The 22,280-nt window shown below is 40.3% G+C and overlaps 1 protein-coding gene across 5 annotated transcripts in view; it reads right to left on the reverse strand.

The window, feature by feature from the left end:
- The window catches only part of MTDH (metadherin), a 56,049-nt gene extending 34,449 nt beyond the window's left edge, over positions 1-21,600 (reverse strand). For 3 of the 5 annotated variants that reach the window (XM_045454126.1, XM_045454124.1, XM_045454122.1), the window contains exons 1-2: positions 20,841-21,569; positions 8,231-8,332 (exon numbers count right to left, since the gene is read on the reverse strand). In XM_045454126.1, the coding sequence (XP_045310082.1) occupies positions 8,231-8,332; positions 20,841-21,221 (483 nt within the window). In that variant the 5' untranslated portion in view covers positions 21,222-21,569. Of the gene's footprint in view, positions 1-8,230; positions 8,333-20,840 lie in introns of all 5 variants that reach the window. The other 2 variants (XM_045454123.1, XM_045454125.1) reach the window with 2 other exon arrangements.
- Between the last annotated feature and the right edge of the window lie 680 nt (positions 21,601-22,280).

Genomic DNA, 22,280 nt, shown 5'->3' on the forward strand with positions numbered 1-22,280 from the left:
TCAGGTTTCAAAAGAATTCTATGAGGCAGATGTTATTACTTCCACTTTACAGATGAGAAAAGAAGGCACAGAATGATTAACTAACCAACCCCAAGATCACCTAATTATTAAGTGTCAGAGCTGGGATTTGATAAGCACGCTCCAAAATCTGGGCTGCTATGCTTCTGTTAGGAAACTGCTCCCAAGCTGTTAAATTGTGCAGATATGAGAATTTTCACAAGTAACAGACAAATAATTTATTTTATTTTAGAAACAGAGAGAGCATGAGCGAGGGAGAGGGGCACAGAGAGAGGGAGAGTCTCAAGCAGGCTCCAGGCTCAGTGTGGAGCTCAACGTGGGGCTTCATCCCACAACCCTGGGATCTAACCTAAAGGTTAGAAATGGATGCTATGATACTTTAGTCTGCAGGTAAGTGGCTAGTGTGTAAGACTTCCCCCTAACTCATGGCAGTAACTATTCTGTTTTCTGAGACTTTTGTTCTATTTCCATTGGGTCAAAATTTTTCTTTTTTGTAATGGTGACAGTGATTTTAAAAATGTACATACCTGACAAAATTAAAAGCGGTCAGTGAAGTTCATCATTTTGAAAACTAAGCAACTGCCTCTTGAAAAGTCTGAAAACTACTGCTTTAGGATCAATTTCATCTACCTTTTGCCTAAACAAATATGGTAAGTCCCTATTTTATACTGCTCCACATTCAGCACTATTTATTTTTCTCACTTGTCTCAAACATATAGATGAACAAGGCATAAATGGCAAAGGATGGATGGTCCAAAGAACATATTATTTACATTTCTCTGAACTATCTATACCAACAGTTCTTAATCTTGGTAACTTGGTGACATGATGTAAAGATGAGATTAATTACAAAAAGTGTCACAAACCTTTTTAAAAGTAGGGAGAGTTCCAGCAGATTTTCCTGCTTTTCGGGGTGGTGGTGGTGGTGGTGGTATAATTTAAACTACAGCCAAGATTCTTCCACCCACTACTAGTCTGATACATTTCCCTGAATGCAAGGAAGGAGTAGGATTGTAGATGAAGGGAAGTACCCACAACCTGTACTTTACCTTCCTCCTTACCCTCGTTAGTTAGATTTTCTTTCACTGCACTTACCACCACCTACCATTAGAGAATATATTTGCTTTATTTTAGTCATCCCTTTTCCCATTTTATCCTGTTTTACCAATCGTTATATTCCTAGTTCCTAGAATAATACACCTTGCAGACAGCAGTTATTTGGTTAATCAGTAAAAGAGCCTAAAAATAAATTGCGTTATATATGGCCCTGTCTGCCCAACTCTCATTGCCCCCAAAATAAAACCTCTGAGCTACTCTATTTGTATACTTGAACACTTACGCGAGCCATTAAATTATTTAAATACATTTGGTGTGAGCTCACGAATTATGGTACACCACACAAGCGGCATGACTACCAACCCAGAATCTTAAAAAAAATTTACAAGAAACCTTTCTTAAGAACTTTATCTAGCCCCAAACTCTTTCCCAGACATGGTTCTCAAATTTCCAACAGCTTAATAAATTAGTTCCACTTGGAGACTCCATTTATTACCTCAATCTTAGCATGTTTAAAACCAAATTCATTTTCTCACTCTATTTCAATCTCCTCTTGCCACTCCCACTTGCCTCATTCAACTACAGCATCATGGGAAAATGATGGGCTAGAGGAGAAGTCCTGGTTCTGGTCTCCTTTCTGCTATTTGTCAGGAGTTTAGACAGAAAAGTCTAGGGGGCAAAAATGAGGTTTCTCTCGTAAGATATTCCCTCTTTGATGGAAACTACTGTGTTTACCTTCAAAGGGGGGCACTGAAACTAATTCTTGGATGGAACCCAAGAATCATGAAGCTATAGATTCTATGGCACAAGGAGCCCAAAAAAGAGTCCAAGACCTACATAATCAGATTCAAAGCATTCCAGATAATGAAACATTTTAATGAATCCAAAAGATTGTATTAGAAGTTTAAAAGAGGTGTTCAGCCAAAAAAAGCCAGACAATAAATATTTCATGCTTTGCAGACTATAAGGTCTCTACTGCAACCACTCAACTTTGCTGTTGTAATATAAATGCAGCCACAGACAATAAATAAGTGTGGCTGCATTCCAATAAACTTTCAAAAAATAGGCAGAGAGCTAGATATGGCCAATGGTCATGGCTTGCCAATCCCCGATTTTAGACTATTGTTTCTAAGACGTATTATGGAAGGTAAAACACAAATGCATGTAAATTCACTGGGCACGCAGTGTTCTCTGTTTTGCTAAGAGCTACTATACCTTACAGTTGTTTAAAATCTATGATGCCTTGGAATAAGTTTGTCTATGGTCTTCTAAATACTGATCACTCCTAGAATAGTGGTTCTCAAACTTCTTGGTTATAGGATACTCTTAAAACAGACCAAAGATATCAAAGAGCCTTTGTTTACATGGGTTGTGTCTACTGGTATCTAACATACTATAAATTTAAACTAAGATATTATTTAATATATTAATTTATTTCAAAATAATAATAGACTAATTACATACTGTGTAATTACACCTATATAAATAACTGTATTTTCCAAAACAAACAAATAAACATTTTAGTGAGCAGCACGGTTGGTATGTTCTACAGTTTGCAAATATCTTTAATGTCTGGCTTCATAAAAGATAGTTGGATTCGCATACCTCCTTTTGCACTTAATTTTACTGATACGTTATTTAAAGCATGTGAAGAAAATCTGACTACATACACATAGATATATAATTGGAAAAAGGATCTTTAAGACTTTTTAAGAATATTTACTAATTGTGGGAGAGTGCAAATGGGGGAGGGGGCAGAGAGAGGGGACAGAGGATCTGAAGCCAGCTCCTCGCTGACAGGCTGACAGCAGTGAGCCTGATGTGGGGGTTCGAACTCACGAACCATGAGACCATGACCTGAGCTGAAGTTGGACACTCGAACCAACTGAGCCACCCAGGTGCCCTGGATTTTTTTTTTTTTTTTTGAGAGAGACAGAGTGTGCATGAGAGCAGGGAGAGTGGCAGAGGGGTAGGTGGGGGGTGGGGGGATGGGAGGGAGAGAGGGAGAGGGAGAGAGAGGGAAGAAGAGGAAGAGAGAGAGAGAATGAATCTCAAGCAGGCTCCACACCCAGCATGGATACCACAACCCTGGAATCATAACCTGAGCCGAAATCAAGAGTTGGATGATCAACTGACTCAGCCACCGAGGTGCCCCAGGTAAAAGGATTGGTTTTTATTTTTTTAATGTTTATTTATTTTTGAGAGAGAGAGACAGAGCGAGAGAGAGAGCGGGGGAGGGTCAGAGAGAGAGGGAGACACAGAATCTGAAACAGGCTCCAGGCTCTGAGCTTCCAGCACAGAGACCAATGCAGGGCTCGAACTCACAAACTGCGAGATCATGACCTGAGCCAAAGTTGGACACTTAACTGACTGAGCCACCTAGGCGCCCTTAAAAGGATTGTTTTAATAGTTTTGTTGTTGTTGTTTTTTGCTTTTTCAGATAATTGTGATATCCTTTGACATTACACCAAAGGTTAGTGGTTGACAGGGGCTGGGACTAAGAAGAAAAGGAGAAAATGGGGAGTTACTGGTAGTGGGCAGAGGAAAATGTTCAAAAACTAGACTATGGCGAGAGCTGTACAACTCTGCAATACAACTAAAATCATACACTTATATGAAATAAATTTTGTGGTATATCTCAAAATAAAGCTGCTTAACAAAAAAGAAAGAAAACCAATGAGCGTAGACTTAAACAGGGTGAGGGGTAGGAACAGAGACCTGTATCACAGGCAGGACCTTTAGGTTATGTTCAAGGTTGTAGAGTAAGAGCAATGGGAAGTCACAAGGAACTTTAGGTAGAGGTAGGGGAAAGTATTATGCTGAAACTTGTCAAGTGGTAGTTTCTTAAAAATTGTTGCAACATGGAATCTGAAAGTGCATCAATGAACTTTCCACACTCTATTGGTCTACCTTGTGCATTTAATGAAACTTTCACAGTTGTCTGATTTTGTAACATGCAAGTACTGGTCACCTGGAAAATACTGGTTCAGTGAGTTACACACATCTTCTAAAATGTTAAAACATTCCATTGTATACAGTATTTTTAAAAATCACATTTGTTAATATCACAACTGATCTCATCAGATATTCTTTAAGCACAGGGATGCTGTCAAGCTAATGGTGGCAGGTACAAATTTTCCAGATTTCTAATTTTCACTCAGAAACAAATCATTGTATCATTTGCAACAAATACTAAGTATTCTTTTCCTTGAAGTGACAGGATCATTTTAATTATTTTTGAGAAAATGTCTGCAAATACCCAGGTCTAAATAACCATTGGTATCTATCAGCTGTTCTTTCACGTAAAAACAGTAACTAGTCTAGGTTGCAACTCAATTGTACAAATGTTCTTCCTCAAGACAACCACTGTTCTTCAGTACACAGCATACTGTAGGTATACTTCCTATTTCATCATGAAAAATAATTAAAAAGCATGTGTTCAGAGGTCAAGATTTAATAAAATTAATAATGATCATTTTTATAGCTTCATTAAGAATACTCTTAAGTGAAACTAGCATTTTTTTTTTTAACTATGAGTGGATTGCATAAAGAATACAGTTACTAGTAGTTTGGTGTCACGTCACGATTTGTGCTCGGAAGCCAGCAGTTTTACTTGCTATTGCTTCTGCACCATTAGTGCAACTATCAACACGGTGAAGAAGGCAAATGTCCTAATTATTATGAAAACAGTTTCATCTCCCAGGGCCCAACAAAAGGGTCCCTGGGACCCCATCCCAGGGGTCCACAAACCACACTTGGAGAACAGCTGCCTCCGTGAAATTGAGGGAGCATTATTTACTAGGTATGTGATGCTGGGCAATCCACTAAACTCTTTTTAATGAGCTGTATTAAAAAAAAATGATAGTACCCCTCTCCTTCCTCAACCAAGACTTAGTCAACAGGGTCAAAAGAGGTGAAAATATTTTGTATTATGTAGCAACATAAAAATTAAGAGCTCATTAATACTTAAAATGAATGATATTTCAGTAGGACACCATTGACTTCATTCTGAACATAAACACAAATTTGATTGTGACCAAATTTTATACATTTTGGTTTCTGTTGTTTCTCTAACAATCTTTACACTTCTATCTTAATTCAAATCCTCATAATCACTGATACAAGCCTGACCTATTAATCATAAACGTTGCTGCCAGCTAAACATATCTATTTTTATCATACCCCACCCCCACCTTGACCAGTCAAACTTATCGAGAGCTTTCCATTAAGAATATCTTCTTTTGTTTCACCTGAATAATGTCTGATTGTGTCCATTTGTTTCTCTCTCACTTGCCAAAGCTGGCCTCCCCACTTCTACTTACTAAAATACCATCCCTAGCCTTAAGAGTCCAATTGTCAATTCTTTCTGGCCACCCAAATTGGATAATCTTACTCCTGTGAATATCTGGCACTCAAAGTCTTGTTACCTGGTATCTTCTCCTGTGCTTGCCTTTCCTTAACTAGACTGCAGTCTTTCTGAGAGTAAGTACTTCTTCCATTCTTATTCTCTTCAGCATCCAATAGCACAATGCATTCAGCCAGCTAATGGTCCTAGGTCTACTCTACTAGAGACCAGTATCAATGAAGTATTGACCTTCACAGCCAAATAAAGACCTAGAAAACTATGGTACTTTAACTTGCTTTATAGACACAAGATCTATAACTCTTGTCATACGTGGTTTTTAGACAATGTTTTACTTCTTTTTTTTTTTTTTAATTTTTTTTTTTTCAACGTTTATTTATTTTTGGGACAGAGAGAGACAGAGCATGAACGGGGGAAGGGCAGAGAGAGGGAGACACAGAATCGGAAACAGGCTCCAGGCTCTGAGCCATCAGCCCAGAGCCTGACGCGGGGCTCGAACTCACGGACCGTGAGATCGTGATCCGGCTGAAGTCGGACGCTTAACCGACTGCGCCACCCAGGCGCCCCAACAATGTTTTACTTCTAAGGCTTATTACTCAAGTGACAGGGCAAGGTATTCAATATCACAGCTTAGAGTGCTTAGATGTGGCTCTGAGAGAAAAACAAACATACAATGATGCATATTAAGGTACATAAGTAGATCTAAGAGAAGCCTCTTTAGAAAGAAAGCAATAAAAAGCCTTAAAACACATATTTACAACATGCAAAAACAGTGCAATAGCATAAAAAATGAACTGAAATAAAGTCTTTTGGGCTAAACCAAGTTAAAAAGCATAAATTCAAGATGCAGACAGCAAAAAGAAACACTAGCCATGAGCTGTAGCATTTACTATTATGCAAAAAGCCTAACCAAGTAGACAGCAAACCAAAGGCAAAAGTTTTGTTCTGAAAAAGCAACAGCAACTGAAAGGAGGCAGTACTGTCAAGTGATTGAAAAACGCATGGGCTTTGGCACCGGAATGAGCTGGATTCAAATCCTAGCTCAGAAACTGTGCACTGAGTAAAACCGCAAAATCCCTCCATGCTGAGAGTCCTTATTTGTACAATGGGGCTGTTACTACCTGCCTGCTAGAGTTTATGAAAGGATCAGAAATAATACACAGCAGTAAAAAGCACAGACTTTGAAGTCAGATGGGTCTGGGTTAGAACTGACTACATCTAATAGCTTTAGATAACTTATGCCTCAGGTTTCTTATTTGTAAGATAGGTATAATACCACCTCCTCTGTGCTCTTATGAGGATAAATAAAATAACATGGATAAATATTCTATAAAGTCTTAAAAGTACACCCAATATGTACTTTGTCCCTGCAAGATATATATACATACATTCATACATTATACACACACCCCACTTTGCATAGTGCCTGCCATTTTACAGATATTTAAAATGTCAATTATTGTAATTATTTCCTAACATAAGAAATTTCAGAATGATTATAAACTCTAAACTGTGGTTTTTTCATCTTCCTACACCCGATCTATATATGATTAACCAATCAGAGATGAATGGCAGTTCATCAATTATTCCAATTCAGGGACTGGAAAAGGGAACAAGCATAAAATGCTCACTAGTAGGAAGAAAATCCAGAAACAAGGAAATATTATAGGGAAGGAGTACAAATACGTATTAGACATATAAACTATTCACACTTTAAATTTACAATCCTGAAATTGTATGCTTACTTGTTAATACAAGTTATTTCCTATTTATTTTTCTGCCAAAGGCAAAATCAGGCATAAATTTAACTTTTGCCCACAACTATCCTTCATTTTACGCCATCCTACCTGCAGCCATCTTGGCCCTAGACCAATTTTACTGGGTTACAGAGGAGAACTGATCTTGCCAATTCTTCAAAGACACTTTAAAAATTGTAAGCGTTAAGAAAGTGTAGCAACCATTTCATACTATTATTCTGTAGGACTGGAATTGTTGCATTCTGGTTTCTAGAAACCACTTATCTACCCTTCGTTATTTTTTGGTTTGTCTTTCTTTGTTAAAAAGGAGTTATGCATGAACAGGGTTTTAAAAAGGGAGTGGAAGAGCACAAGTATTAAATGTATCGAAAGGACTTAAATGAGAAGTTTCTCTCCCACAGCAGGACAACCCACTAACAGTTCCTTTTTACATTCTGCCTAAGTCAAATAAAAAATGGGTCAGTTCTAACACTGAAAACTGAATAAATCCCCAGGAATGTACCATTTATGGGGTATGACAGATTGTCTTATTTGAAAACTTAAGAGTGCACAGAACATTCTCTTTTGTTCAACAAACTCAAAATGTCTAATAAGTAGACAATTATGTCTCCATCAGAACAGAAATCTATTTCAACACTTAATACCATCGAACAAGTTGGTAAGCTTTTTATGTCAGAAGTGTACTATTAACAAAGATAATACAATCCTGTTTTCAAATAAGAGGGTGTTACATACCTGCAACCTTACTCCTATAAAAGACGTTCAAGTCATAAATAAAACTGTTTTGGTAAAGTGAATATTTAATACTGCCATGGCATGTTTAAAAATATTTGGTGATACATCCTTCCTTTTAAAAGTAAAAAAACAAAACAACTTACTTAAGCCTTTACCACCCATCTGCTATGATAAATTCGTATTTTCAGTTGTCCTTAAATGGGGAAGTATACATACAATTTTGTGAAACAGAAAAACATTTTTATATGTCACTCTCTTTATTAAGAGACTTGCATATAATTTCATATGTTCCCAAACTTACCTTTTCATTTTTTTTATCTGTCTCTAAGGGCTGCTTTGCTGTTAAACTTCGAGGAGTTCGGACAACTTCCTCGTCAGCCACTTCAACCGTCCGTCCATTCGGCTGCACAGGTAACAAAAAGGATCTTGTTATCAAACTGCTTGGAGGGTCAAATCAAAGATTTATACTCAAGAAACAGCATATACTACAATCAAATGCTACCCCCTGACCCAACTTTAATAGGTTTCTGTACAGCCATGTTGTAAGACTTGATGTGCTACTATCTCTAATAACCGTGTTTTGTAATATGATAATGAACCTATAAACAAAAGCCTGTACCACAAATAAATTTTCTGATCTCACCCAGGGTATCAGTTCCTCCAACAAAAACTCATGGAATGAAAGCAGGAATATGGGGAACTAAACTGTATTTGCACTCTCACCACCAATTAGTAGTGTAATCTCAAAATGTTTCACTCATTATCTTTTGAGTCTTATTTCCACATATATAAAATTATAGATCTGGTCTATTCAAAAGTCAGTAAACTTTTTCGATAAAGGGACAGGAAATATTTTAGGCTTTGTGGGCCATATCATCTCTGCTGCAACTACAAAACAGTGCAATTTTGTACAAAAGCAGCCACAGATGAATAAATTGAGTGTGGCTGTATGCCAATGAAACTTTATTTGCAAAACACTAGTAGAGGGCCAGATTTGGTCCCTGGTCCATAATCTGTTGGCCTCTCTATTAGATTATCTCTAATGCCTCTCGTAATTCTATTATCTAATGGTTCTATTGTTCTGATATTAAGAAATTTCCCAAGCCAGTGCTACAGCTTAAAAAGGTTACCTCAGCTTCAACACTCCGAAAATAAAAAGATATGAGTAAAATTAAGTTTGTGAATTCCAAGTCTGGGTTTTAATTAGAATCACTAGTTTTGGGGGTTAATCCTCCCTCCCCCCAAAAAAAACACATTTCTATGTTCTATCACCAGAAATATATTTAGATTCAAGAGTTTGAAGAATGGAGTCCAGGTACCTGGTATTCTAACCTTTTCTCTCTGGGTCCTACTATTTCTTTTCACTTGCTTATTCTCATACTCCAATAATTCAATGAGTTAGTAAATCAATATACTAGTTTCAGTTGCCTTATTTCCAGTTCTTGCAGAACAGACTTCCACCAGATTACTCATTATAGCAGAACCATACTCCAGAAAACAATAGCAATGCTCAAGTTTCTATAATGTGACTTTGCCAGAGTTTGTTTGAAATTATCAGGGATATACAGTTAGAGAAACAGACCATTAATATTCTAAAACCCGATTTGTAGGCTTTTCAAAGATTTATGGCAGAAAAGCCAAAACAAAAGCTGTCTTTTAGCTGACAAAAATCCTAATTAACCCCAATTTAATCTGCTGGCTCTTAAGCAATTTGTTAAACTCAGATGCCAAAACCAGGTCTCCTTGCTCTTGATTTGGTTTTCTTTCTCCTGTGCTGTTGTGTCACTTTCATATTGCTTCCTCTCACCAGCTTCCCTGTGTATGTACATGTTGGGGGGGGGGGGAGGCGGGTGGTACACAAAGAAGGATAAGAAAACCCTGAAAGGAATCTGGACTTAGAGCAATAACCACATCAGGAATATAAAACCGTTTAATTCTACTTCCAAGATCAGCATCTCAATTGTCAGTTCTCATATGTTAGTTCTTATTATCCTCTTCAGCCAAACCTTTACTGATTTCCTGTGGTCTGCTTCAGCTTCACCCTCTCTATACAAGCCTTATGCCCCCTGAACGATCTTGCAGCTTCAATTTCAGTTTCCAGTCTCTAACTGGAAGCTCACAGGCTTACATTTCTGAAACTTCACTTAACTAATCCCTTCAGGAAACTTTCCATCACAGTCACTACTATAGCACTTCCATTTTATTCATGTAAATGACTACATGGAGTCATCTTAATTTATTAACTGCTCAAAGGTGAGGAATTAATTGGTCAAAAACTACAAAAAATTCAATGCAATTCCTTTGAGGCCAAACACAAACACTGGTGATACAGCCTCCCAAATGAAAGATGAAACAATCTCCTTTTGAACAAATATAAACTCTGAAGTCCTCAATCCTGTGAGCTACAGCAGGAACACTTAGTTTCCATTTCACAGACTCTGAAATGACCGGCAAGCCACAGGTGGTCCCACACTCCAACCTGTGCCCTTTTTACTTCCTTCTTCGCAAGATGAATTTATGCAATTACTGTAACTGTAGCTATTCCTTCGGTTTATGCAGATTTCTCAATGTTCCACTAACATTTGGGAGTCGGCAACAACCCTTCCTCCTCAAAATGCCAGATATCATGAAACAATATGCCTCCTATCCCAACAGAACTCTTGGGCCCTATGAATAAAGGATACACAATGGCAGCTGTGCCTTTCCTACCCACCAGCAACACTCATCTGTCCTGCCACTAGCTGGTCAAGAAGGTCTTGTCCTGGAAAATCATTAACCACATTTAAATCAGCAAATCCAGAAATGGAGGCATATTATGTAGATCTGCTCACATGGAAGTAACTAAATGTAAGTAAGTAAGTTAATTAATTAAATAAAGGGGCGCCTGAGTGGCTCAGTCACTTGAGCCTCTGACTCTTGATTTCAGCTCAGGTCATGATCCCAGGGTTGTGAGACTGAGCCCCAAGTTGGGCTCCACGCTGAGCATGGAGCCTGCTTGGGACTGTCTCTCTCCTTCTCTCTCTCCCCGCTCCACCTCCCCCCAACTTGTGCTTCCACTCTCTAAAAAAAAAGGAAAAAGAGAAAAAGAGGAAGAGAAAAAGAAAAAGCAAATAACTGCAAACCAACACTTCAAATCCAACCTGACTGCCAACAGGGTTTTATCTTTTGTATCTTATACAAAAGGTATTATCTTTTCTCATCATGAAGCCTTAATATACACGTTTCCATAGATTAGCAATTATGTGGGCCTCTCATCGTAATCTAGTATAAAATTTTCTGGAAAACTTTGAGGTGTTTCCTTCCAGGGCCAACCAAAGTTAATTTCACATATAGAATATAAGCTATATTTTAAATTAGACAAGAACATCCTCCGAATTTGGTGAAAATCAACCAGAAACAGAAAAATGACATAATCATTTCTTAGATGGATAAACTCCTTATAGGCAATGCTATGTCTGCTTTATTATTATACATTCCCCAACTCCTATGCCACATCCTTTTAAAAACATATTCATGAATGAACACTGTGAGTGTATGTGTGTGTGTGTGTGTGTGTGTGTGCACGCGCGTGCGTGTGTGTGTTGGGAGGGGTGGTGATAAACCAAAATGAAGATACCTAGCTGACAATCAAGAAAATAAAATGCAAAAAGGAGACACACAGCAGGGGAGCAGGGTCTCTTATTGAATAATACCTGATTTTGGAGCATCTGGGTGGCTCAGTCAGTTGAGCTTCTGACTCTTGGTTTCAGTTCAGGGCGTGATCACACTGTCCCTGGGTTCCAGACTCGCATCGAGCTCCACACTGCCAGTGTGGAGCCTGTTTAGGATTCTCTCCCTCTCTGACTCACCTCTCTCTCTCAAAATGAACAAACAAACTTTAAAAAATGCCTGATTTAAAGGAAATATAATTTTCATGTTAGTCAACCCTTAAATTATTAATTTCATAAATGTTTATTAAGTACTTCAGGCACTGGGCTAGGGACCTCAGGAACAAGGACAAATGAAAGGAATTTGCCCTTGAGGAGTTTTGAGGTTCAGAATAAGCAGATATGCTTAATAACGGGCATCTACTCCAAAGGAATCTACATCTAAGATAACCATATGTAAAGTTTAACATTTGACTTCTAAAACGAAACCATTTAGAATCCCATTTTCACTTAGTTATGTGAATTTTATTTCTAGATAGAAAATATAAAAACCATGACTTCAAATTACTTGGAAACACCTTAAGAAACTAGAAGGGCAGCCTACCAACTACCAAAAAAATGGAATATGGAGAGACCATGGACACTGGAACTGGACAAACCTGGGATTAAGACTCGACTTCTATATTTAATCACTGTGATTATAAGCATTTTCCTTGACTTAACCCTTTATTTCATCATTTGTAAATATAAAGAAAATATGTACTCATACAAGTTTCTTGTTAAAACGACAATAAATGAGAGAACATGGCTATAATGGCTCAAATCCTCATCTCCTTGTCCAGCTTTCAGGTCACAACTAGCAAGCCTACAACCAGCGTTAAGTCCTGGTGGTCAAGAGGGTCAACAGACACTACATGCATCCATCAGGCCCAGTGCTCCAGACACAAATTCTTTTGGGGAGTTAACAGAATACAAATGGTAAGTAAACACAGCCTCTCAGAGGCTAGAAATAGTCCAGGCTTGCTGTCAAAGACAGCAATGTAGTATCTTTCTTTTTTAAAAAACTGCTTATAGTTTCACCATTTTCTAAGAAAAGAAAATTACATCATACTCACTTATGTTCATTCACTTACTATCCAGTAAGTGAACATAACCCCTCCAACCCTGCTCGTAAGGGAAAAGAGTATGGGTTTTAAAGGCAAGCTGAAACCAGGGTTGAATTCCCCAATGTGTGTAATCCCAGAAAAGTTACTATTTCACTAGAGTTTCAATTTTCTTAGCTTAAAGTTATTCTGAACATACAGGAGGCATAAGTAGACATATTACACCCATCATAGATTAAGGGCAAAATGTTATGGAAATTCAAGGTGCATCATCTTTAGCTGACAGAGTGAAGACGGCCTGACACGTAATTCCCAAGTATCTGCCGTGGGCCAAGCACCTTGCTACATGCTTTACATGCATCATCTCATTTAGTGAACAAGACCTTGCCTTGGTCAGTGTATTTTTAGTTTGAAGAGTTCTGATATTAAATTCAAGATAGAACAATTTCTTGCCATTTATTTGAAAGTGTCTTTTTTCTGCCAAATGTGAATATGTCAAATATAAATATACTACAGCTTTAATTATAGTAATTTACTAACTTATTTTTAAATCCAACCCCAATTTTAAACTCTTAATAACTGAGAGTACAATCTTACAAATATGGCCTATGATTCAAATTTGCAAAATCATGCTATATATATCCTGAGCTATTTCCTTTAGTGTAAAGATCCTGTGCCTTCCAAGCAGCTAGCCAAAGGCTCAACTCTCTTCAGGGATTCCGAACTATCAACTCGTTAACTGCACCAAGAATCCTCATGCTGTCAGCATGGAGCCCACTTCGGATGCTCTGTGCCCCTCCCCCACTCACGTGCTCACTCTCAGAAATAAACATTAAAAAAAATTAAAAAATAAAATTAAAAAAATACTCTCAAAGCTTTCATAACCTTGAGAAGTAGTACATTAACCAATAATGTCAAAGTGCAAAAGAAACCTCAAGTGTTAAGAGGGTTTATTGCTGCTCTTAATATCTAAGATAAGCATAATTATTAAAGGTCTTCTCTGTTAGGACTTTGGCAGAATACAACGACAAGATGAAAAAGTCCTGTCATTTAACCAAACAGAGCCAAATTTCTGGAGCTTTGGTAAGAGTCACTACAATTTTCAGCACAAACTTTTGATTCTATTTTTTTAATGATTATTTACTTATTTTTGAGGGAGAGAGGGAGACAGTGAGCAAGTGGGGGGGGGGGGGGAGAGAGAATTCCAAGCAGGTTCCATGCTCAGCACAGAGCCCAATGTGGGGCTTGAGCTCACGAACCGTGAGATCATGACCAGAGCCGAAATCAAGGGATGGACGCTCAACCGAATGAGGCACTTGGGTGCCCCCAAACTTTTGATTCTAAAAGTAAATTTTGAAAAAAATAAAAGAGAGGGGCGCCTGGGTGGCTCAGTGGGTTAAGTGCCCATCGGCTAGTTCATGATCTCCTGGTTTGTGAGTTCGAGCCCCACGTGGGGCCCTGTGCTGACAGCTCAGAACCTGGAGCCTGCGTTGGATTGTGTCTCCCTCTCTCTCTGTCCCTCTCCTGCTCGTGTTCTCTTTCCCTCTCTCAAAAATAAATAAACCTTAAAGCAAATTAAAAAAAAAAAAAAGAAGAAGAAAGAGAGCTGTAACTTACTGGGAAAATTGGAATTGTTCTCTGAATGCAATGTAATATCCTTGAACATGCTATGAAAACCAGAGAGGTACACGGACATAACAGCAGAATTTGTAGACTACAAATTATCATACCATTTAGCCTTTGAAACTCCTTTGCTCTATGACCTCAAATAAGTTATTATAATCTATAAATCTCAAGATTCCATTTCTGTAAAATCAGCAATGTTTATCTAGAACTCAGGAGTTTTTAATCAAATGATTTTTCTTTTTATACTTATAACATGGGGAATAGTGATTTAAAGTTAAAAAGAAAATCCTGTTTGTAGGTAGCAAGTGATATAATTTACATTTACTAATACCTGGGATAATACAGCAAAATTACTACCTAGAATAAAAGACATACTTCTTTTTTTTTTTTTAACGTTTATTTATTTTTGAGACAGAGCATGAATGGGGGAGGGTCAGAGAAGAGGGAGACACAGAATCTGAAACAGGCTCCAGGCTCTGCACTGTCAGCACAGAGCCCGACGCGGGGCTCGAACTCACGGACGTGAGATCATGACCTGAGCCCAAGTCGGACGCTTAACCAACTGAGCCACCCAGGCACCCCTAAAAGACATACTTCTATTGGAATATCTTAACAGCTAAATTTACTTAGCCAAATAAATTATCCAATTAAACTATGAGGTATCATCATACTTTGTTCAGAACTGAGTTCGACAAATAATCATCAAAGGCACTTTACATGCCAGGCACTGTTTGCCACTGTATATATATCAAGACATACAACCTAGGAGCGCCTGGGTGGCTCAGTTGGTCAAGTGTCTGACTTCTGCTCAGGTCATGATCTGATGATCCATGAGTTCCAGCCCCATGTTGGGCTTTGTGCTGAGAGCTCAGAGCCTGGAGCCTGCTTCGGATTCCGTGTCTCCCTCTCTCTCTGCCCCTCCCCTGCTCGCTAGTGCACATGCGCTCACACTCTCTTGCTCTCTCAAAGATAAACATAAAAAAAAAAACAAACTTACAACCTAGTGGAGGGAAAAGGCCTCTGAAAAGTAAATGGGTAAGTAATTTACAAACTGTGATAATTATAATAAATACATACAAAAAGTTAACGCAGAAGACAGAAGAGGATGCCTATTTCAACTAGGGTGATCAGTAAATAGTTTTCTAGGAAGGTGAGGTGTTTTTTTTTTTAATGTTTATTTATTTTTGACAGAGAGAGACAGACAGACAGAGCACGAGTGGGGAAGGGGCAGAGAGCGAGGGAGACAAAGAATCCAAAGCAGGCTCCAGGCTCTGACTGTCAGCACATAACCTGGTGTGGGGCTCAAATTCATGAACACTAAGATCATGACCTGAGCCAAAGTGGGATGCTTAATTGATTGAGCCACCCAGGCATCCCTAGGAAGGTGAGTTTTAAGGTGAGACCTACAGGCTGATTTGAACAGTAGGCAAAAGTTTATCCCAGAAGTGCTAATAATAGTTCATGCAAAGGAACTGGTTTGTAAAAGAGTGAAGAACTGAAAAGAGATCACTATAGTTGGAGGTAATAAAGAGAGGAAATGAACTCAAAATCAGCCTAGAAAGAAAAGCAGGTGCTGGGCCACACACGAAAGAGTTTAGATTTTAAATGCAAAAGCTACTGAAGTGTTGGTTTTAGACAAGTGTTGGCTTTAGGACTGGGGGGCAACGTGCAGAGGTTACTACTCTGTAAGTGAGCTAAGGGGCCAGACAGACATTAGAATGAGAGTAGTCAGACTGAATACACATCTTGGAGATAAAATTGATGGTACCTGCTGACGGATTAGATATGAGGTACGGAAGATATAAGGGGATGAGAAAAAGGGAAGAATCAAGAACGACTCTTAGATTTTTGGACTGAATAACTGAACGGGTGGCAGTCATTTACCATTTACAGAAATCGAGAAGACCAGGAGAGAAAAGGGAATCATGAATTGTTTTGGAGATGTTAAAATTTGAGACAAATGTGAGATTTCCAATAGAAGAAATCAAGTATATACCTAGACATGAGGTTCTGGAGATGAGAGGAATGGTCCAGTTACAGTTACAGACTAATATGAAGTTGATCCCTATTATTCAGGGATTCCATATTGGCAAGTTCACCTGCTCACTAAAATTAATTTCTAATCCCGAAATTAATACCTGAGGTGCTCTCCTCATCACTCACAGACATGCACAGGGCTGGGGAAAAAATCTGAATTGCCCTTCAGGTACCTTCCCAGGCAATGTTCAGTTTTGTTTCAGATACCATAAAAAATATAAAATAAAAATATAAAAGAGAGAGACTAACCCTAGCTGCAGAACTAGGGAAGGCTTCAGAGTAGAGACAGCACCATAGCTGGGCCTTCAAGGATAAGTAGAAATCACAGAGAGAAAGAAATAAAGGGCTTTTAATAGAACAAAATAGTTTGAATAAGAGACACTAAAGTCTAGCCAATGGTAATGTGTTTGGGATAATAGTTAAGAGATAAATCTAAGATGGGGGTTACATTATAAAGAGGTTTGAGTGCCATGTTGTAGACTGGGTTTTATTCAACATGTGATGAGAAAACTACTGACAAGACGCAAACATGAAAGTCATGGTCAGAGCTGGGCTTTAAAAGATTTAACTGGCATGAGTGGGTAGAAAGGATTGGCAACAAAGAGAATGGAAGCAGGAAAACCAGTTAGGATGGTATTAGTACAGTCTAAGCAAAAGGTAATAAAGTCCAAAAGTAGGGCAGTGGCAATGAAACTGGAACAGAAATAATGACTACAAAAGATGCTGCATACTATTAGAATGATTTATTGGCTATAGAATGACGGACCTTATAAAATTTTAGCCAGAAGAGGCAAACACAGCCATCTTCCACTGTAAAAATAAAAAGGTGGCTCACATGGCTGTTTACCAGGCATGAAGAATGGGAATGAGTGGTATAAATACTTTGGTAGGGCATCTTACTACTTTATGCATTCAGTAATTTTTTACTGAGTACTAAGCACTATGCCAGGTTATACAAGAGCAAACAAGACAAAAACACTACTTATTCAGTGAGCTTATAGATATCAACAATTGCATTACGGCAAATCTTTATGAGAAGTCCTACACTAATATAAAAATAACCTTTTCACTAATACAAATTTTCACTGAAGTTGACCCTGGTTATAGGTAGGCTTCTAGCTGAAATTCAAGGCAACAACTGTTAAACACCAGTTAGTTATATGATATCTCACATCCATCTAAATTATGGCTCAGATTAAGTCAAGTTAAAAAATATTTACTGAGTTCCTATTTAATACTTACATTGTACTAGCTGTCATGGGAAAATACATAATGATTTCCAAAAATGCCAAGAAATAAGCCCAGTGAAAAGTGCCACCCCCTTCACTTTTAGTAGGAAAACAAACTGCAATTCATACCCTGAAAGACCTTTGCCAAGATATTAGGGGATAAAAATCAAAATGATATAAAGATTTTAAAAAGTGCTTATGCGTTGGTTTAAAAAAGCTAAATACCACCTACTCTATAGATAGAAATAAACTACTAGAAACAAATTTTAAAAATCTGAGTTGCAAAATTTGCAATGATTTAAGAGAGAACTAAAAATAATGGGATAAAAAGATGAAAACAAAACATTTAATATGTAATGTCCCTTCACAAAACTAGTTAGTTGGATCAGAGTAAGTATATACTAAAATGTGTATCAGAATGATATAATAATGAAGAGATAGATTATAAGATTAAACATGACACCCCTTAGAAATCTCTCCTTTACTATGGATCTTATGGCTCTATGCCAATGAGTGATTTTTAAACTAATAGCAAGGATTTACCAAGGGAGCTTGTTAAAAATGCAGATTTCCTGGACTCAGTTCCAGAGATTTTTGAATTCTGAATTTATAAGATCTGTGCTGGTGTTCAGGAATCTATAAATTTTAATAAGCATTCAAAGCAACTCCACTGCAAATAGTCAGAGATAACATTTTGAGGAATCCTCCAATATTTTAACTCAACTAAAATCTTCAATTTATAAACAAGATAAGCTAAACAGAGCAAGGTTAAATGCCTTATTCAAGTTTAGTTCCTGCCAGGCTGACAGAGTTAAGTCTTCCTCTCCTGGGCCTTTCCTGTTTCTTCAGCCTTTTCCACTATCTTGCTCCTACCCACTTTCAAAGCCAGATTCCGTGATAAGGTCTTTCATGGCCTCCTGGGCCCACAATGGGTTTGCACTGTTAATTTTTTTTAGCGTATCCTTTTCCACAACTGGAATAAAATCTCCCTGGGGAGCAACTGAGCTTCTACTTTTGTATCCCCTTCACAATGAGACATATGAATATTGTATTCCTTTTCACTGCCTTCAAATTGCAAGCTGTATGCTGCCTTTCTCCAATAAATACTTAGCACAGTGCAAAGCACAGGAGTACTACATAAATGGGTACTTCTATTTCTCAGTCTCATAAAGCAGTGTTTTTCTGTGGGCCATACCTCACAGTGAAATGTGAAACCAATTTGATGGGTCACAACTATCATTAAAGAAAAACAAACCGTATGGTTTGATATGTGTGTGTTCTCAGTAAGGGGGTGGAAGTTGGGAGGTACTGTAATGGAAAACGTGTTTTTTATTGTAAGTTGCAGTCAAAAAGCTAGAATGCCACAATTTTGTTAATGTTGATAAACTTCTCCAACACCTGTATACCATGAGGTAGGCAAAGATATTTTCTCACCCAATCAACACTGAACAATTTGATTAGTCATCCCATTCTTCACTCCCCAAAGCTTAATACTAAGATTTATTTACTCATTCACGGCCCCATTCCTCAACTAAGATGAAAAAGAGGAGTAAGTCCTAAGTCTGATGAGTATTTTTCACAGGAACCTGTTCCTTCTTCAGATAGGTCGTCTGAGTGTTATGATGCACTTCGGACGGACTCCTAGAGCACCTGTCTCTCAACTCAAGTCTATCTGAAATTCTAGATGTCCCAGACAGGGCTTTGAAATGTTCACAATCTGCTTCATCCACACAGGGTTTAGGGTTATTAATGTGCGTGGTTTTTTCAAGATCACCTTCTTCGCTTATTTTGGAGCCAGGTTCTGTATATCCACCGTAACATTACTTTCCGGTAACCTCTGCTCAAAAAATGTAATTATATATATTCGAAATCAGTTCTATTTCCTCTTCTAACTTAAGGTAGAATTCATACTGACAAAGTCATATCCTTTTCTAAGTTTTGTATGTTATCTTAATCAGCAGACTAAATGTGAACACTTATCTAGGCCTAATAATGCACCAACTGTGACCTGTCACTTCTCTAATACTGACTTATTCCAACAATACTCTCATTGCTTTAGTTTGAACTCAAATCCCACTTCCTCCAGTAACTTTCCTAAATCCCTTCAATGGAATTAGTCTCCCACCCTCCAACCCTCACCTGTCTGTGCTCTATTAGCAAAATTGATGAATCTGTCTCCTACATTAGTCCCCATGACTGATTCTCATTCCTATGTGTATACCTCCCACCCGGCAACACACACCAGAGTGCATTTCACATGCTACCACTGGGTTACATTTACTTTGTTGCACTGAAAGGTAAGGAGCTTAATTCAGTGTATATAAAAATAGCCTAGCTGTTTCTAATTGTACACACCCTCCACTTGTAAAGTACTGTAAAAAACAAAACTCTAAAAGATATAATGGGAGATCCACGGGTAATAAAGAATGTACAAATAAAACGGGAAAGCATGATAAAATGGATGTGATGCTCTCTGCATTTCCACACGTGGCCCGGTAAAACGGTGCCTAAATCTCTTTCAGACAGCACCATTCTGCTCTGTCATTCCCTTTTACTATTTCAAAACCTCGCACACCGCCTAACTTGACTTAGCTCTCCCTCATGGGGCTATGTACCCCGAAGTATATTAGGCAACGACTCCCTCTTGCCTTGCTCCTATTCAGGCCTCCATTGGCTGCATTCACAAGAGTAAGAGTGGGCAACCATTTCCCTTAAACAGTTTAACTAAAATGGAAGCGCGTCTAGACCTGGGTACCTTTAATCCTCCGTAAACCCCAGATTTTTTAGGTCATCGTATTTCCTCCCCCGGCTACCGTCTCAATGTAACTTGAAGTAGACATCTGCCTTCCAGGCGCAGTCTTTCCACAACTTCCCAGCACCACCGTAAGGTCCCATCACTCTCCACACACAGCCTACCCGGTAGGCCTCAAGAAGGGTTGGCACGTTATTCCGGCGGTCAAGGTTCCCGAAAATGGCCTGACCTCCCGGCGCTTTTATTTAAACGTACCCCACGCCGCCGTCTAACTTCCTTCCTCGAAACTAGTCTTCCCCACTCGTCCTACACTTCCCGAGTTTCCACGATTCCCCAAGTAACGTGTCCACCGATCACCTCCTCCACCTGGGGAGAGCTCAGTCCCAGCTCTTGACTAACCTCACTCTTTTCCCCTTCCATTCCCCGCTGGGGGGACTGGGACTCGGCCTTCCGCTCGCTCGAGGGTTTCCACGCCGGGCCCTGGCCCCTATTCTACCGCCGCTCCACCCCTACTCACTTTGGGCTTCTCGGGCAATTTCTTCCGGTTCTTCTTCTTCTGCTCCTCGCTCCTGAGATTCTTCAACAGGGCTACATCGTCGGTGGCCGGGGCCGGCAGGGCCGCCGCCTCCTCCCGCTTGCGGGGCGGGCTCCTCCGCTTTTTTCGGGCGCCGGCACAAGCCGCGGCCCAGCCGTAGCAGAGCAGGAGGAGCAGCAGCAGTCCCAGCGCGCCGGTGCCCACCAGGATCACCCAGCCCGGGTACCGCTTCGGCTCCAGCCCCAGGTCGAGGCCCAGCTCGGTGCGCAGAAAGCCTAGGCCAACCGACAGCATTTCCCGCAGCCGAGCCGAGCCCTCCTCGGCCTGCTGGGCCAGGTCGTCCTGCCAGCTCTGTGCAGCCATCTTCCCTCCGTCAAAGAGACTCTCAGGGTGACGCTGGGGCGCACAGACGCCGTAGAAGAGTCAAGGGAGGCGAGGAAGGGACGGGCCGGACTGCCTCAAGCCGAGCGCATCGCGGCCGCCCCTCGCGCCGGAGCCGGGGATCGGCAGCTGCCGCCGCCAGGAGAGGGGGCTCCCAGTTCCCCCTAGTCAGCCTCACTCCGCCGCCGCCAGGAGGAGGGGGGCGGCGGGAGGGAGTGTCTCCAGTGGCGGCCGCTAAGCGGCGTCTCGGCGCCAGGGCCAGGCCCCGCTGTCGTCCCTTGGCGGAACAATGGCGGCTCCGGCCGCGATCCACGCCGCGCGCGCGGCGGGGGGGGGGGTGGCGGGGGAGATGGCCGCGGGTCACGTGGGCAACCTGGGCGGGACGTGGGTGTCACGTGGGCAGGGCGGGGCGGGGCGGGAGCCGTTGGGTTGAGGGCGCGGCTCTCGCGGTTGGTGGTGACCAGTCCTGGCCTAGTGGAGGCTCCGAGCCTGGGGATCGCTGACCTTGGACGGGAGTCTGGGAGGGGTTAACTGCAGGAAGCCTCCGCCGGGTGGCTGGTGCCCCGGAGCTAGGAGACGTGGCGCTTTGAATGAGTCCGGGGGAGGGGCTCTCGAGGAAGTGGGGGATGGGGTGGGGGTAGGGAGGAGTGGGTGAAGAGTGTGGAAGCGGGTAAGGGGGTCTAGGTCAAAGTCGCTCAAGTAGGGTGTACGTTTTCTACATTCTTTTCCTGGGAGTGGTGTTGGGGTGGAACAAGCATTTTCTCCCTGGGTCACACAGCTAGATGCTTCCAGAGTAGGCTTAACTGAGTATGAAGCCGGCACTCCTCTTGCAAGGCCTAGGTTTCATTCACAAACTGGCTATTTCTCTTCAGGGCCAACTAACATACTGCGTGCCTATCATTCGCTAGCCTTACTCATTCACTGTTGATCTGGGTGTTCCCCAGAAATCAAAACTTGGAAAGCCCGTGGGCGGCACTATTTTCCTAGTAATTTGTAGCTTTAATAAGAAATAACAAGAGAAGCACATTGAACTGTGTTTAT

The sequence above is a fragment of the Leopardus geoffroyi genome, chromosome C3 (genome assembly GCF_018350155.1).
Source record: "Leopardus geoffroyi isolate Oge1 chromosome C3, O.geoffroyi_Oge1_pat1.0, whole genome shotgun sequence".
NCBI lineage: Eukaryota > Metazoa > Chordata > Mammalia > Carnivora > Felidae > Leopardus > Leopardus geoffroyi.